This window comes from Schistosoma mansoni, chromosome 2 (assembly GCF_000237925.1).
Source record: "Schistosoma mansoni strain Puerto Rico chromosome 2, complete genome".
Classification (NCBI taxonomy): Eukaryota; Metazoa; Platyhelminthes; class Trematoda; order Strigeidida; family Schistosomatidae; genus Schistosoma; species Schistosoma mansoni.
Window position 1 is genome coordinate 19089095 of NC_031496.1, and position 18875 is coordinate 19107969.

The 18875-nt window shown below is 32.8% G+C and overlaps 1 protein-coding gene across 1 annotated transcript; it reads right to left on the reverse strand.

Moving 5' to 3' along the window:
• Positions 1–3892: 3892 nt before the first annotated feature.
• Positions 3893–14003, reverse strand: Smp_124410 (putative fatty-acid amide hydrolase; the record flags this gene model as incomplete). Its single annotated transcript, XM_018795981.1, has 3 exons — positions 3893–3963; positions 9091–9214; positions 12670–14003. 2 exons carry the CDS (start codon positions 14001–14003, stop codon positions 9211–9213), a joined length of 1338 nt encoding a protein of 445 aa, XP_018650239.1. The 3' UTR covers positions 3893–3963; positions 9091–9210.
• Positions 14004–18875: the final 4872 nt, after the last annotated feature.

Here is an 18875-nt window from a genome sequence, read left to right on the forward strand (position 1 = left end):
CCGTCAACCAGAAAGACCAGTGAAAAACAAGGAAGGCAAAGTAATCAACGATATTGAAGAACAACGAAACAGGTGGGTAGAACACTTCAAGGAACTCTTGAATCGACCAGCTCCACTGAACCCACCCAACATCGAAGCAGCACCCACAGACCTCCCAATCGATATTGGCCCACCAACAATTGAGGAGATCAGCATGGCCATTAGACAAATCAAGAGTGGCAAAGCAGCGGGACCAGACAACATCCCGGCAGAGGCACTGAAAGCAAATGTAACAGCAACTGCCAAGATACTCCACATCCTCTTCAGTAAGATTTGGGACGAAGAACATGTACCAACAGACTGGAAAGAAGGACTTCTCATCAAGATACCAAAGAAAGGCGATCTGAGCAAGTGCGACAACTACAGGGGCATCACTCTCCTCTCAATACCAGGAAAAGTCTTCAACAGAGTATTGTTAAATAGGATGAAGGATTCCGTGGACGCTCAACTTCGAGATCAACAAGCTGGATTTCGTAAGGATAGATCGTGCACAGATCAAATCGCAACTCTACGTATCATTGTGGAACAATCAATCGAATGGAATTCATCACTGTACATCAACTTCATCGACTACGAGAAGGCATTTGATAGCGTGGACAGGACGACACTATGGAAGCTTCTTCGACACTACGGCGTGCCTGAGAAGATAGTCAACATCATACGGAACTCCTATGATGGGCTAAACTGCCAAATCGTCCACGGAGGACAACTCACCGACTCGTTCGAGGTAAAGACCGGTGTTAGGCAAGGTTGCCTACTCTCACCCTTTCTCTTTCTCCTGGTGATCGACTGGATTATGAAGACATCAACATCTGGAGGAATGCACGGGATACAGTGGACAGGCAGGATGCAGCTTGACGATTTAGACTTCGCGGATGATCTGGCTCTTCTATCACAAACGCAACAACAAATGCAGGAGAAAACGACCAGTGTAGCAGCAGCCTCAGCAGCAGTAGGTCTCAATATAAACAAAGGGAAAAGCAAGACTCTCCGATACAATACAATATGCACCAATCCAATTACACTTGACGGAGAAGCTTTGGAGGATGTGGAAATCTTTACATATCTGGGCAGCATCATTGATGAACACGGTGGATCAGATGCAGATGTGAGGGCGCGGATCGGCAAAGCAAGAGCAGCATACCTACAGCTGAAAAACATCTGGAGCTCAAAACAATTGTCAACCAACACCAAGGTTAGAATTTTCAATACAAATGTCAAGACAGTTCTTCTGTATGGGGCAGAGACGTGGAGAACTACGAAAGCCATTATCCAGAAGATACAAGTGTTTATCAACAGCTGTCTACGCAAGATACTTCGGATCCGATGGCCAGACACTATCAGCAACAAGTTACTGTGGGAGACAACAAACCAGATTCCAGCGGAGGAAGAAATTAGGAAGAAGCGCTGGAAGTGGATTGGGCACACTTTGAGGAAATCACCCAATTGTGTCACAAGACAAGCCCTCACATGGAATCCTGAAGGTCGAAGGAGAAGAGGAAGACCAAAGAACACATTACGCCGAGAAATAGAGACAGACATGAGAAGAATCAACAAGAACTGGAAAGAACTAGAAAAGAAGGCCCAGGACAGAGTGGGTTGGAGAAAGCTGGTCGGCGGCCTATGCTCCATTGGGAGTAACAGGCGTAAGTAAGTAAGTAAGTAATATTTCAATAATGATCAGATATTGGGCCAGTAAAAGTGGGCATCCCGTCGATAGCATCATCTTCCGATCTAATTAGGTATTAAAACGAACGGCTACACCAAAAACTAACTTTCTGAATTGGTTCTCTAATTTATAGGACAACAAAAGATGTGTAATAAATAGGTAATAACAGACCTTACGGGGATCTGAAGTTTAGGAATAATAAGCTTAGGAAAGAACTGTAGAGTTGATTAATATGGCAACTAACTGCAACTTGTGTTTGGTTAATTTCGTCATTTTAAAACAAAATTCAATTACATCAAGCCATTCGTGTTTATACAGACAAAATTGGTTATTATTTATGAAAGTGAATGTCATCAATGATAGACAACTAACCCATAATCATCAGATGTTCAATTATATATGGACATCATTACATATCTGTGGACATTTTGTGTTTGACTTATAATCATGGTAACTTCTTCTACATTTTCTATGCCAATATGCTATTTAAGAAGTAAGAATAAGTTTCTGATAGCTGGTTATTTCCTTTTTAAAATCTATTCATTCGACAGTCCTTTGTCGGTTATTTTCTATTTAAACGTAACCATCACTCCATTATAAAAACTCATTCAGATAAACGGCTCAATAACCATACTGCAGTGGATAGGAACACGAGTACGGACAGTCAAATGTATTGGACACGAAATTACAGAAGGTCTCACTAAAATCTGACAACCATACAGTTAGCAGTTAATTTGCAAACTATTGATCAGTTGCCTCAATCTTGACTGTTCCTTCTGCAAATATCAGTCCATCGTCTTTGATTCCATTGTTCATGCATTTTCATACCAATTGAGTTCCGTTCCCGTTCTTTCCTTATCGATCTTCTGCTGAAATACTTTCTAGGTCTGACCATCGCCATATGCTACTTATGTGGATATAAGTAATCCACACCACATTATGTCTAATATTTATCCACTATAACAGTTGAGTGTACATTGTGATCGTGTAATTATCATCAATTCATAACAGTTAACAAAGAGAAGATCTAATTAGAGCATAACATTATCTAGCATAAGCTCTACAAAAGTGAGACGAAGAGTTATCCTTCATTCAAAACTTTCAAGCACCTCTCTTATGATAACAAACTAGCAAAACAATGAGCACAATGACTAATACAATAATCTTGGCATCCTACAACAGCCTGCTATAAATACACGTACAAGTTGAATCACTCCATTGCATTGTAAATATACGCATGATTTAGATATCATTACCTAGTACCTGGTTGATATTACGGTGGCATACTTAGATCACGTATATGTGTTGTCTATTTGATCTGGTTTGTTCACTTTTTCTGTTTAAACGTATATTTATTAGAAGAAAGTTATTCATTCTCTGAAGAAACTCCTGTGCTAAGTCACAAATTGTATCTATAAAAATGAGTTGGGACATTAGAAATACGTTATTTTCAATATAAGCTCATTATGAATTTGTCAGAATCAAAATAATGAACTTAAATCGCTTATTATTGAGAGAGCTGCCAACTGTAACCAGAATACTTTTGTAATTTTTCTTTAGAATAAATTTGTTTAGGGTTAGTAAATAACGTGATACATACTGAATTGAAGACCCCGATCCTACGCATACAAAAATAAATTCTACATGTCTGTACGATGGTGAGTCTTTTGATTGATTTAAAGCCTAGTCAGTGCATCTCTTTCATAATAACAATATTGCTCATCGTTTTTTTTGCTACTATTAACTTCGTATTGTTGCACATATTCATTCAGATTTTTACATAAAATCAAATTGAGTATTTCTGGGTTATTGTAGATTTTATTAATGTTTGAACTGAAGAACTAATTGCTTTAAATCTTTAAAATACTTACTTATGAAGATATTTCTGAAACAAAGAGTTGATAAATTACCTTGAAAGATGTCACAAATTACTTCCACTTATTGACTTCTGTATTTGAACACAACTGATTTTCAGCTTCATTTTTTGCTTTCTATGGTGAAATCCAGAACATTTATTGGTTATTTATGATGTCGAATCAGTGACAAGATTTTATAACAAGGTTACTGAAAATGTCCAATCAAACGTGAGACAGAAATATACATGGAATAAAAACGTAACGATTACGTTAGTTTAATCTTGAAAAACATAAAGGATACGGCATTGATTTTAATTTGTTATCACGACCCAATTAGAAAGTCATTTTGACCTTGAAAGGCTTTTCTCCAAGTGACGTCAACGACAGCCAATCATAGACCTGTGTTATAATGAATTGTGTAAACGAAAACCATTTGAAGGTGAAATGATATTGCTTATTCTGAAATGCGTTAGTTGCTAAAAAAAAGTCACACGACTTCGATGTTATAAGATCATCCGAAACTTATAATACCATAATTTTTGCCCTATAAAAATGGGGCTAAATGGGTATTCTTATTTTTCTAATAATTACAAAGAGATTTAAAATATAAGATATACAATGTTTGTAAATTTAGTATCATGTTCTCTTCAAGTGTTTCAGAGATTTCACATTTTATAAACACAATAGTGAATGCATAAGGATTTATATAAAGTTTATTTGCTTATAACAAAGCTGATCATAAATTCACTTGATATTGTTTGTTTGAATCTTCCCATTGATATTTAGGACTACAATTGATCAGTCCCTTATTGGCATATGTGCATACTATGCGTATTGCCTCGATATAGCCTTAATTCACAATCATTATAAGCAAAGATGGATAGTGGCCCATACCACACTGGTCAATTGCAGCGTTAAATATCAATGGGAGGATTCAAACAAACAATACCAAGTGAATTTAAAGTTCACCCCATTGCACAAGCAAGTGGTTATCAGGACTCAGTAGCTGAGTGAATAACGCGATGTCGTTTGAAGCGAACGGTGCTGGATTCGAGTCACAGAGTGAACATTAACTCTGAGGTGCAGGTGCATGCAGCTGACGAGTCCCAAATAGGACGAAACACTCGCCCTGGATTCCACTGCTAGCCACTATCCATCTTTGCTTATAAAGCTGATTATATTCTGTGAATTACCTGTTTCTCATAAGCAGATAAGTAAATATAACGGTACTTCAGATAATGAGATGATAATAATCTTTTATTTCGATGCTGAACGATACTTATTTAATATTCGATAAAATATGCAATCTTAAGATGCCACATTTTTTGTGGAAAAGTTTTGACAAACTTTAGATTTAAATACAGTTATGCATTCTTTTTAGAATAACATAAACGCTTCCAGGTTCAGGTTATACTCAAAATATCTTATCCTTTGTAATTGAAAACCAAACAGTTCACATATGGAAGATGAAATTTTCCCAGGGGCAAAAATTATATTCACTTATATTAATTTAACATAATATGTAATAATCAGATATTCTTCCTTGTTCAGTTAGTTTATTCTCATGCTTTATAACAAGTAATTTATAATCCCATCATTATATGTGCCGATGGAAAATAAGGCTAGTCTCTAAAATTTGTGAATGTATATTAATTATAATGTAAATTATCTGACTATTACACAAAGATAGATTATATGATAATAGATGTGGTGTTAGCCGAGGTAGTGATTAAAATAATAAAAACAATATGATAAAGGAACGAGTAATCTGTCATTTTATGCAAGTCAAAGCTCAAATAAAATCATGGTAAAAATAATAATATTTGTGAGTTATAAAATATTAAAAGATAAAGTGTATGAAAATTCAAAGTTCAAATATTCAAATAATAAAGGAAGACACAGTGGAAGGTGAAAAAAAAGTCGTCATTGACTATTAGGCAGTTACTCACTGAGGACAACAGTGGACTGCCGTGCAATGTCGTGGATTGGTTTGACACTGGCTCAGTGATCTAGAGGTCAAGCGCTCGCGTGCGAGGCCGAAAGTTATAGGTCCGAGTCCCATGGGTGGGATCATGGATGTGCACTGCTGAGAAGTCCCATAGTAAGACGAAATGGAGGTCTAGTGTTTCCAAGTTTTCAGTGGTGGTCTAACATTGATATCGATTGAAACCCAACAATCTCTACATTTTTATACTGATATATCCTAAACTTGTTCTAAACACCAAAATTGGATCTGTTGTCCCGAAAGCCTATTTCCTCCGATGTGTATAAAATACAACTTCAAACCATGTTAATTTGCCAGGAAATTATGATTGATGTTTTCAGCATGAAATTAATAGTATTTTTATGTCATATAGTTTTATGTACAACAAAATTTAATCGATTAATTAACGCTATGAAATAATAGTGATGTTTGTTATTCTCATTATTGAGACCATTAATGTGTCTTATTCATGGTATTTAAAATGATGTAAAATCGATTTAATGAGAAACGTAAACTTTATCACGTTTTAATCAAACTCATACTAAACACATTTAGTAGTTGTCATTCTATAGTACTAAGCATAGATGATTTAAAAAGAAAAACTATATTACCATATCTGTTTTAAATTAGAAACTTGACTAATTTGTTTAGTTTTAATATCATGACAGTTTTATCGCAACTTGATAATTAACTTAATATATGAAGATGGTTTCGACCCAAAGTATCTTAATAGACTGAACTTGATCAAATTTAATAAAATCATGATATAAATTTGAAATATACTTTCATCATTATTTGATTATTGGAATTAGCTAAGAAAGTCACTTCAGTGTCATTATTTCTTAAGATTTATTGTCAACAACATATTACATCTACGAATGGTATCATAGAACAACCTTCTTTGTATTTCCTATGCTTTAATTCAACAAAGGACTCAATATTTTATAAGTTTGAATAAGTAATTGAATTTGTTTAGAGAAAGAGCATTTTTGGGTACTTACTTAACTATACAATGATACTGTCATAAACTATCAATTTATTTAGGACACATAAATCAGTTATGTTATGAGTTGTTGGATTTCGATACGAATACGCAACATTCCAGTATACAAATCCATTCAGCTACTTGAATTCCAAGGCCCAAAGTGTGGAGGGGTCTTTATTGGCTAAAGCGAACCAAGATATATATATATATATATCAACCTATCGCAAACCTAGTGATTATATGGACTAAGTAGCGAAGTGGATAACACGATGATGTTTGAAGACAACGGTATTGGGTTCACGTCTTGGGGTGAACATCAACTCTATGATTCAAGCACATCCAGATGACGAGTACTAAATAGGGTGAAACACTCGTCCTGCATTCAAATGCTTGCCACTATCCATCTCTGGTTTAAAAACGTTTATAAATTATTAAGACTTGAAACTGCGGTTAGCGAACGATTGAGTCAATAAATTGATGGAAGCTACTTTCAATCCGGATTTGACTTAATACAATCCGAAACCAAATTTATGTTCATCTTCAACATTCACCTTTCGAATTTTCGCATTGGATGATAAGTTGCGAATTCGATGATAGAATTGATTCTAACAGAGAAGAAATTAGTCGTTTAATCGAAATCAATTTTTAAGACTTTACAAATCAAATAATACTGAACGAAATCTTCATTTTGTCAGATCCAGTATTTCCCAGTATGTATCAAAATAGCACTTTCACTTTCACACTAAAATTATAATATATTTCCAACAAAAAAGAGACATCTTTCTTTAAAACATAATACTTAAACAATAAATACTTCATGAATTTCATAACCAGCCTTTATTGCAGAGGTATTGACAGTATGATCAATAAATCAATATGGCATGAAAAATATACTGACATACATCAAAACTGTAGACCGACCACCTTGAAAGAAACTCACTATAAGAGTGACAAATTAAGTTGAAATATATCAAAAGACTTAAATGCTTAACATCAAAACAATGTTACATATTAACTAGTCATAAAAAAACATCGTATTCAAGATCACAATAAATAGTTCATCAATGCCTTAATTAAAACTATTTATGTTGAATGAATAACTTTACAGCTATTGAAGGTTGATAAACTTTGTTTTTATTAAAGTTTCACCACATGGCTATTCAACTAAAGAATAATTACCTACAGAATGTTGACATTTTTAAAGCTCAAATAGAAATACAATTTAATAAAAATTACTATATTTACTCTCCTTTTTTACATAGACAAAGCCAAATACAATGCTTCTAAATTTAATTTTTGACAGATTTATTTTTAGAAATATCTAACTTAATTAAGCTTCATATTGTTTAAACTAAATTTAGTTAGGTTTCAATTATTGATCAGCGCATTAAGAATATCTACTGAGTTTTAGGGTGATTTTTATCCGTATATCAATATAATACGAATAATCATTATGTGGTGTATACCACTTATGTCTACATAAGTAATATATAACACCGGTCAGAAGTTGAATGCCAGGCAGCAGAAGGTTGAGAAGATCAGATTGAAGAGAATGGGAACAGAGATTGATTGTTGTGACAATAAATTAACGATGAATTTTGAGACAATTAATGGAAGATTTGTAAATGAAGGATGGTACATTTGGTTTTCACATTTTACCAGAGAACTGTGTAATTTTGTATTGAGATGCATTTGATTGTCCTCACCTGTGTGTTACCGTTCATAACAACTAGATACTTAAAAAAGTGGATATCCATCTCATCTGTTCATGGTACTCATAAGTCAAAACCATTCAATATCTCTTCTAAAACTGAAATTAAAATAAGTAGACTTACATCATTAAAATACTAGTTTTCCTAAGACTACAGGCATACAATTTAAAAAATTATGAGTTTTTGCTATTTATGTTGTCGATATTGATGATTGGAGTCAATCAATCTTAGTCGCTACATGTCCATTCTAAGAGGAATACTTTAATACAGAGTTATGTCACAAGTTTTGGTATACCTTGGAATGTGGTTAGCGGTGGAATATGGTCACCCCTCTCGTTCTATATGAAACTTCTCAGATGAATTTAGTCATATTTCGATATCCATAAACATTCTGGAACTGGAAACTATTCCATTTTTCTTCAAGTGCCTGCGCGTTATCCATCTAGTTACTAGTCCCAGAATATATAGTTTATAGAATATTATATATGTATGAAAGTTCCATAAAATCAATTCCGAATCTAGTCATCAGCGAGAATATTAATTGCTATAGGCTTTTGGTGGATATTTTGTACAATTTAAACATCATTTTCATTAATATTATTGTATTGTGCTTCCTGATTTTCAGTGATTTTCTAACTAAAGTCAATTTGTGATGGAAATCATTTTCATGTTGGACTTTGTTGTTCTAAGAGGCTTCATTTTATAATATCTAATATGAACTATTTTGTTCATCTATTGTTAATTGGATTTTCAGGATTAAGTTAAATACTTCAAGACATTTAGTAAATTAATATTAAACAGCAAACTTTTTACTAATCTCTATCAACACTAAAACAAGTTTGTACCTGTGCATTTTATTATTCTATCATTAAACTTTGATTTGTACTAGTTATTTGAATATCATTGTCAGATATCTTTCTTCACTGAAGGTTTTTGACGGTCATCAAATGTTTGTCGTGTATTAGTTATCTATCAAAAAAAAGAAATATAAAAAATTACCAATAACTTGTGATTTTTTGTTTCTTTCATGTTCTTGAGTTATACAATAATCTTCGTTACTGTAGTTTCTAAATGAGGATTTATAAGAAAAGACTATAGTAAAAATGAATTCTCAGCAGCGTTTAAACTTTTTTAAACAGAAGCCCAATTAAAGGTTAATTGAGTAAAATCACAAAATTATTAACTGGAATTTCTTATAGTTCCAGTTATGTGGTATCGTTTCAGGTTGTCTTATTATCGGGAAAGCTACCATTTTTTTACATTCCATCATATGTCTTTTGCTTCTGACTGATATACATCATAGTTTTTATCATGCGAAAGCGTGATCATAGGTTTACCCCATTCTCGTGTTTATTTATATGAACGTAAATTTTTATTTTACACAAAATAATCCCTTTATTTCAAAACCCGGTTACGGTTGGAAAATCGCTACCAGAAGGTGCTTCATTTAATAAATAAACGGTTACATGTTAGCTAACAGAACCTGAAGTTCATTCTGTAGATATTTGAAATGATTTATTTCGCAAAATTCAAACTACTTATAACATAAACAGGTACGAATTACTTAGCTTTCTAAGTTGTCGTAGTTCTCCTTACCAATTTCAATTTGAGAAGAAAGTCATCAATGAACTAACCAGTTTGAAATTAACCACTGGCTTTATTACTGATAACCATGAATTTAATCATTATCGAACAGTCTAATTATTCATTTATCCAATTATTGCAGGTTATATTCGAATCACATTTATTCCATAACATCTAATGAATATTATGGTTTTATTGAGGTTACTGAATTTCTTACGGTAAAACATCTAAATTAATTTTGAATAAACAATTTTTCCTAAGTCTTTTGTTAATAATAAAAGCACCTATCAGTGAATTTAAATTAATGAAATGAAGTCAGTGGCATCGTTCAATAGGTACGAAATTCGATAACTTTTATGAGGCTGAGGTGAATCATCAACTGAATGATATAGTTTTCGATCTAAGAATCACTAAAAATCTTCAATTATTTCAGATTGGCCTTACAAAAGATCTGATTTCATAACTCTCTGTTAATTACTTCCAAATGTTTGAAACAGTACCTTTAGTAGGAGCTTATTCAGAGTTCAATCAGCAAAAATCCTATTCTAAACTACCAAGGAGCATCAAGTACTGATTACTTTACGTGCTTATAATTATCCTACTTCTTCATTACCTAAAATAGTTATGTAGCTCTTCTACATGTAACTATCAAAAATAATAACTATGAAAGGAGATAAAAAGCAGATGGGAATATCATTCTAAACACTTTTTAATTCAGTTTTATTAAAGTAAGAAACTTAGCTGTTTGTATATACCAATCGGCTACATCCTTATCTAAGTTAATCTTAAAAATAATTCTGGAACATAAATGTTGCTATAATTGCGTACTATAAGATTATATTCTAAAATGGTAAAAATCATTTTATTGATTGGATTGTGATTTTGATGAAGAAACAATAAAATGCTAAAGTGAATTCAAATAAGTCACATGCAGTTGACTTTTTGTATCCACGTATTTTACCATAAAAGTGATTTCCTACTTTAGAAACTAATCTAGTAGTATTGTCCAGTTTTACACACATTTTAGTTTTTATTCTTTGATCATAATGAATATACCGAGATAAAGAATGATTCATAAATTACCGTCAATTAAAAAACTTAGTAAATAATATGATTTTAAATCAAATGTATTTCTGTTTTCCCATAGTAAAGGAATTCACATGTTTCGTTAAGTATAAACGATATACTGAAGTGTTCAGTAAGAAGTAGTATTTATATTACCATGGTTAACGAACAAAGTTATCTATCGAATTAGTCAGTTCATACTGGAAAATGTTGAGTGACATATTTAAGATAGCCTTTGATAAGAAAATAGCGTTTTTTATAGTTTACATCATTCTGGAGAAAGATTCAATAAAAACAACAAAATAGGACCACATCAGGGTGAATCCATCAGATGAGACGGACTGAAACTAGAGGACGTGAGTAAAATGGTTCATCTGATAAAATAAACGTCAGAGGTCAGAATAAATTGGAATTGAGTCAAAGTTGATCTTTAACAAGCATATGTGTGGTATGATCACTTTTGTTGTATAGATAAATATTTTCACTGAATTATTTTGCTTTTACCTTGGTTAGAGCTATCAGTAACACCAAATAACATATACCTTAACTTCATGTTTAAGTTATCTATTCAGGAAAAATAATCAAAAGTAACCTAAGAGGGTAAGTATTATTACCATGATTTGACTAAATAATTTCACATAAATTAGGGATTGGGTAGGCCATTTGTATTGATAGAAATACCAATACATTTGCAATATTTAATTGAGTGGAAAACTGCATGAGTAGTGCTACGACATCTTAATGCTTTTTATTAATTTCCTAATTGAATTGTAACTTCTGAATTAACCTTTGAACCTCTTGTTGTAAACTCGACAACTGCATTTTCGACTTCAGCTCAATCTTGTGAGACACTAACTTTTATAACGTTCTCACTGTTTATAATCGCTTAATTCAAACATAGAAACGTGAAGTTGTCAAAAGAAATTACTTTTTTATGAATCTTGTTCTTTAATATACAAAGATAATAACTGAAAATCTTTATCGTATACCACAGTATAGTAGATTTAAACTAGGAATATGAATTATTATTTGATAGGACATTGTAATACAATCTAAAATACAATTTACAATATAAAACTTTTAGTTTATTATCAAATATATAGTAAACTTACAACCAAATTATAATTTGTTTAAACAAATATGTACATGAAACTACTGAAACACTGAACGTAACCTCAAGAACACAGTCTACAGAATAAGCATTTAAATCACTAAACAAAAAATATAAAAAGTATCCTCTACATGTCATTAGATGTTTTTAAAAGAAAATCCTGAAATTGATTCCTGAATATAAACAAGAGTATAACGAATAATAAAGCTATAGCTAATTCATAAATAAAACTACAATCTGACACTACTATGTCTAACCAGATATTTTGAAAAGAGAGAAACCTTTCACCGTGGACGGAATAAAAGAATTATACAATATTTGTACAAACGTTATTCAACAATAGTTAAGTCGCTTGATCGTCCACAAAGAGACATGAGATAACAGCTATGCAGTAATAATGGATTGTAGTCTGACGAGTAGCCCAAGTGCTAACTCATCATTCCATGGTTTTGCAACAACTTGTACACCAATAGGCAGACCTTCAGAATGTTTATACTGTTCAGAGAACATCATGTTAAGCGAGGAACGTTTGAAATTGTCATCAGGGATGTCATCAAATGCTTGCAAATCACACTTTTCAACACGTCCCATGGATAAAGTACCAGCTGGGCAACCGAGTAAATTATATAAACATGTAAACAGTAGTACACAATTAGTTACATACGACGGACTATCATCCCATGGGGCAGGTATTGGCGCAGTTGGGCACACTAACACGTCTAGTCCTACTTCATTCCACAGTGAGAAAAATTCTTGCTTATAATTATTAATTTGCTTTATCAAAGTTTTACGACTTTGACTGTAGCCTAAACCTCTTAGAACAACTGCTGTGGCTGGATAGTTATTTTCAATACCTTGTGCACGCCATTCAGCTATTCTGTGTCGAAGAAAACGGGGTAACGCATAGAACAAATGTAAGAGACGCTGCCTATAATCTACCAAAATGTCTCCGTTTCCGTGAATATATAGTAACTTCAGGGATTCTGGTTCCATGTAACTAGCCAGTAAACTTATAGTTAGCTGGTAAGCTCTACTTGGTGTTGGCAAGGCAAAGTCGACCACTTCATGACCTTGTCTAGAAAGCCCATCACGAATTTCTGACATGACTCTTTGCACCGATGGTGAAGCTTTGACTAGACCATCAAAATCCGAATAAAAACCAATTTTCAATTTCCTATTTCCTTCTGCAATAGGTTTATATTCCTTATCGTTGAACGCCATCGGACATAAAGTACAATCATAAGCGAACATACTTGAGGTCCAAAGACTTTTCAAAATATCAACAACATCCTCAATTCTATGACCCATTGGAGATGGAACTGGTGACAAGTTTTCAGGTAGTTCGATTGGCAATTTCAAATCTTTATTGCTCATCCTATATGGAGTTGGTTTAAATGCTGTTTTTCCGCAAAATGCAGCTGAAAGACGTGCTTCACCTAATATATCAAAACCAACAGCTAATGGAGAACCCTTATGGACCAACAAAGGCCCCGTACCGCTGACACACGCTCGTCCAGGATGTGTAGGATGACTTGTTAATCCAGTTATTGGATTGTTCGCTGATAAGCCAAGAATCTTTTGCTTTACATTTGTCAATATCACTGGGATTGTACCACAATCACGCAATGCTTTTACTAAAATACAGTCATCTTCTGCACCACGACTAGTGCATATTGTATATCCCATTGTATGGTCATAACCATGAATAGGAAATATTTCTTCCAGTGCTATAGGTATCCCATGAATTGAACTAACATGTTCGCCTTCTGAATCCCGTGAGCTATCCGCTAATATAGCGTAGACGTCAGCTTCATAAATAATTTCACTAATGCAGTTGGATCTTGTACGAATTAATTCTAAACCACGAATTTGATAAGCGTCTAAAAGATCGACTGACGTAATACTTTTATTATGTAGCTTTTCACGCAGTTGACTCAAGCTCATTGATGTCATTTCACTATTGTTGTTGAGTGATAGCTGTTTAGATCTACTGTCCATATTATGTAAACCTTGAAATTTGATATGTAATCGGCCATGTTTATCCGTTAAATCATCTCTTTTCTTATTCAACCGTTTATAAACACTATATCTTCTCCAACAGAATAGAAGACAGCGAAATATTAGCCATTTTTTAAATAGATAACTGAAAATATGACATGTTGGCAAACTTAAAACCAATCGAATTGACGTAATCACTGTTCTACTAAATATATAAAATGTTGCTAAATCTAGAAGGTAAATAAGTGTTAATCCATCGATAAACAGACACAGGGTATTTGTTACATGGGACATAATGTTGATCAATTCTTGTTCCGATTGTCTTGTTGAACACACAGAAATAATGCCTTCTGTAAGCAGAATAGAAAATGAAGATTAGTAAAATACAATCATATGAACATAATAAAGAGATTTTGTTTTAACAGATCAATAATAGGTTGTTTCTGTATTTGAGAAATGTACAAACATTTAGGTAAGAAGTAATTCATAAGAACAAACACAGATATACCATAAGTAATAGACAAAATGACGATTGTCTAGGAATTTTATACCAGTATAAAATATTAATTATGAATCTAAAGAACTTATTTAAAGTTTTAAAAAATTAGGTGAAAGGCATTAAAGGTATGGCGTGTTTGGAGGTTATTGTAATTTGATTTGCTGGTTTTGTGTTAGTTAAATGTATTTCTCTTCATTCACCGCAACTATCAAAATCTATCGATCAGCTGTGTAATGCAACCAGTAGTCTGATAATAAGTTTCATTTTGATGTAATTAGTTCAGCTTCTAAATGACTTAGTCCCAGATCGTTTGGCTAAGTCTTGATACCTAAAGAAGCGATAATGAACTATGTTGTTTAAAAATAACTGATTAAACATTTCATTGAGTTAATACATAGTTCAATGAGCATAAAGAAAAAATTATATCTAAAAACTCATGAACATTAGCCATCATACACATTCCACTGATGATCATTATCATAATTAAAATTTAGTGGAAAAACAATCATGTTGAAGTATTAAGTATTTAGATAAGTGTTGTTTATGTCACTCCTAATAATATATAACCAAATACTGATAAGTGTGAATACTAGTAAACCGCTCAAACAATAGCTTCTTTTTGCTTATAAGTAATTCTGTTTGGAATAATAGAATTCATATTGTAACTACATCCGTTAACAATAACAGATTATCATAACGATTTCATGAATCATAAACTATTACATATAAATCGACTTCTGTCCTGTTGGAAAAATATAGATAGCCTACTGAATATTGGAAATTTTTAAGTTAATAATAAGACATATTTACATACATATGCGCTAAACTTACATCATTTTCTTTATTTTAACCTACTACTACTAACTTGTTCAGTCACGTTTATTTCTAGATTACGTTAACTAAAACTCAGCAGAACGGTAGCTTTTATCTCCTTAAACAGTATATTATAACTTTATTTCATATACTAAACCATGTAGAAACGTGTACAAGACAAACTTTTATCACTTCTACTATGAATCTATGTTATACTGGCAAGATACTATACACGACTTAAGTAAAATAATTTATATAACCTCTTATATCTAGTACAGTAACTCTTTAAAATGCACCCTATGTGCAATGGGAAGTTGATGACCATTTTCTATTGCTTATGTATAGAGAGTATTTTTGGCTCCATCAGATTTCATCTATAATCCTTTTCACTTTTGGGAACTGTTAGAGATATGAAAGTAGTTGTCACTTCTCAGTTCCCCACACCGTTGAACGATGATTTGTTTTGAGTTACCGAAAAAATAAACTGGGTTGGGGTGTTCTTGAGGACCTAAGGAACTTGGCCGCAGGACTCCAGGGATAACTGTTTGAAACTAGTCACATACAGCGTTTTTTGGGAAAGTTCCTGATGTGTTAGCTTTATACTTTAAAGCCCTTACCATGGGAGATGAAATTCATGGCATAAATAGAAGTACTATTTTTATGACCGGCCGATCCTACGCCACCCTTCTATAGTGGAAAGGCACAATCACTGTATATTCTAGTTGTCTGACATGAGCTTCTTACTGGCATTATACCTCTAATCCGTCATGATTTTAATTTCTCCCAAAGACATTTAGTTAATGCTTTTAATATCACTGTTCCCAAACTGACCTTTCTGTCATATTAAAATTTCATTGAACAAATATTCAAGTCCAAAAACTCGATTTGGTAGTCCCGATATGTAAGCTCGACCTCCATATCACTTATCTGAATATTGTTTGATATAGTGGTTTATAGGGATGGAGTGAAAACGGGTTGTTAGGTTTTCTCTTACCTTTTAAAATGGATAAGTGCTGGTTGCATGTAATTTAGTTTCTGTAAAATATTCAGTCTAACGAGAAACACTTTATCTCATTTTCAAGTCAGTCGGTAAATCTTCTGGTAACCTTTTGTAATAATAAGATCATTCACTATTCATATTTTTTTTCAAAAAATTAAGCCTTTAAAAAGTTATATACAAGGTTGGAATTCCAACCATAAAGGTCAGGTATTCAATCATATTTCATCTTTAGAAATCAATTTTTGTTAAGTAAATGTCATCCAACTCGTAGTGTTTAATTATTTCTACTGAAAATTTGTGGTAAAAATATACAAAATTCTTTGGGTTTATGTTTCATTATGTTTAACGAACGGTTTTAATAAAGAAAAAATATGCTGTTTTTACTCTTGTATCTATCGCCAGGATGTATTTTATGATAGTTGACGTAACCCAATGTGTCGGTGGATGAATTCAGAGAAGAAAATTTTCTATTCGACGAAATTATTTACTTAAGTCGTATATTCGTATTTATTGTTGTTTGATAAATATTTAAGAAATAACACCAAAAGATGGTCCGAAATTTCAAATATCAAAAGACTACATAATGATAGAGAGTTTAGAGAAGGAAGGGGATGTGATAATAATTTACGGGTCAGAAATATGAAAGATAGTTGTTAACAAATACGAAGAAAAAATGGAAAACGTGAATGATCATATAACAATTGAACAGTAGTCATGAAAAATTGTTTGAGCATGATAATAATTGATTATGGTTTTGAAAAAAGTAAAAAAAAATAATAACCGGAACGTACTGAAAAAAGGCATCAGGGCCACGAAAGGATGAAAGGTCGAGCGTATTGCTTTGGAACATAAAGTTCAGGCTTAAAATGGTGAATTATCAACGCATCATCAGTACATCAGATTTTGATTTGACATCCCTTTGATTACACCCTTTTTTACCATGCAGATTATTTTGAAGGAAGACTCCTTTGGGGCCTAGAGTCGATATTATGCTTCTGTATTGAGCCACACCTAACAATGTTCTAAAAGGCGGTTAAAAAGTGTTGACTTAACGCGGTCAGTGTAGCCTGTCCCTCAAGATGCACATAATTGTGGTCCAAAACAGAAGTATTCATGTTAGTAAGCTTACTTGAGAAAACAATATGAAGCTCAACTGGGTAAAAAGTCTTCCTAAGGAATTTCGGAATTCACTTACTCAATAATTTTTTTTCTCTATCTACTTTAAATTCGATGTATTCTCTTTATATTTTCCTATAGTCTCATATGTTTATCAAACATCTATAAATATGTATGTTTTCAGTTGATCTGATGAGAAACTAAGATCTACATGTTGGCATAAAAAATGGTTAAAATTCTCAGTCACAGTGATATCATAATATTACAGAATTTGTACCGGACGTGATATGATATACAAATGCTTTGCGAATGTCCTTCGAAAGCTGTTACTGTGACGATTGAAATGCAAAATGTTTTTTGCAGGATGATTACACATTATTTGAAAAGCAGTTTCGGCTTAGTGTATTACCGAAATTATATTTGCTATTTGCTTCTGTAGAGATTCATAAATGTACTATGATGGAAGCTTCCAGAATGTTGCTCGATGAATGTGGATTTAACACATGACAATTTCGTAATCTTATACAATAAATGTCAATGAAAACATCACGTACACTTTTGTGTTGGCTACTAAGAGTCCTTTGTGTGTGAAAGCTATAGATACTATCCGACGTTTCAAAGTTCGGGATTGTTGAGTAACGGTTCAAAACCAGATGTTTAGATCAATTAGCTACCTACCAAGGAGTAAACACAGATTTTAACTCTTCCTACTGACCACTTCAACCTATCGGATATCAGATTCAAACTTTAACTCACCATTAAAGAATGGACACATAGTTATACCCGAAAAAAGGATTTAGATAAAACTACAATTTTCAAAAAAATCTCTTATTCACTGATACCTAAACTACCAGAAAGAAACTAAATAAACAGAACTTGGGAAATTAATTAATAAAGTACCGTTGACGAAACGTAAGATTGTAGTTAACTAACTGGAGCAGATCAGAAGGCTCGTAGAAAAACAAAAGTATCCTTTGTCTAACTTTTAGACAGAAAGCAGTATACTCATTCATATTCATAATAATGATTAAGGGTAACATTATTTAAAACTTATGATCGACGGTTTATGTCTGACAGATACTTTTAATAGCGTATAGGATTTTAATTACAAATTAGATCACCAATCCCTGATGTCAGAGTTTCTAATCTCGACTGAATGTGACAGTTATATGATTTTCGGAAATTATTTTAAAATCTTACCCAACATGTACACTCTTTACGTATCGTAACTCTAGCATTTTTAAGCGTATTCCTAATATGCATAAAACATTGAGATCTGAGTATCAGAAACTTCAAGTGTTATACGGATCTATGATGAGCAAACTATACACATTACAAATTCTAGTTTGTTTGATGATACAGATAGATGAATTTATTTTCATTTCGGCTGTTTTCACATCAGTGAATAATGGAGCTTTTCAGAAATGTAATTATTGGTTAGGTC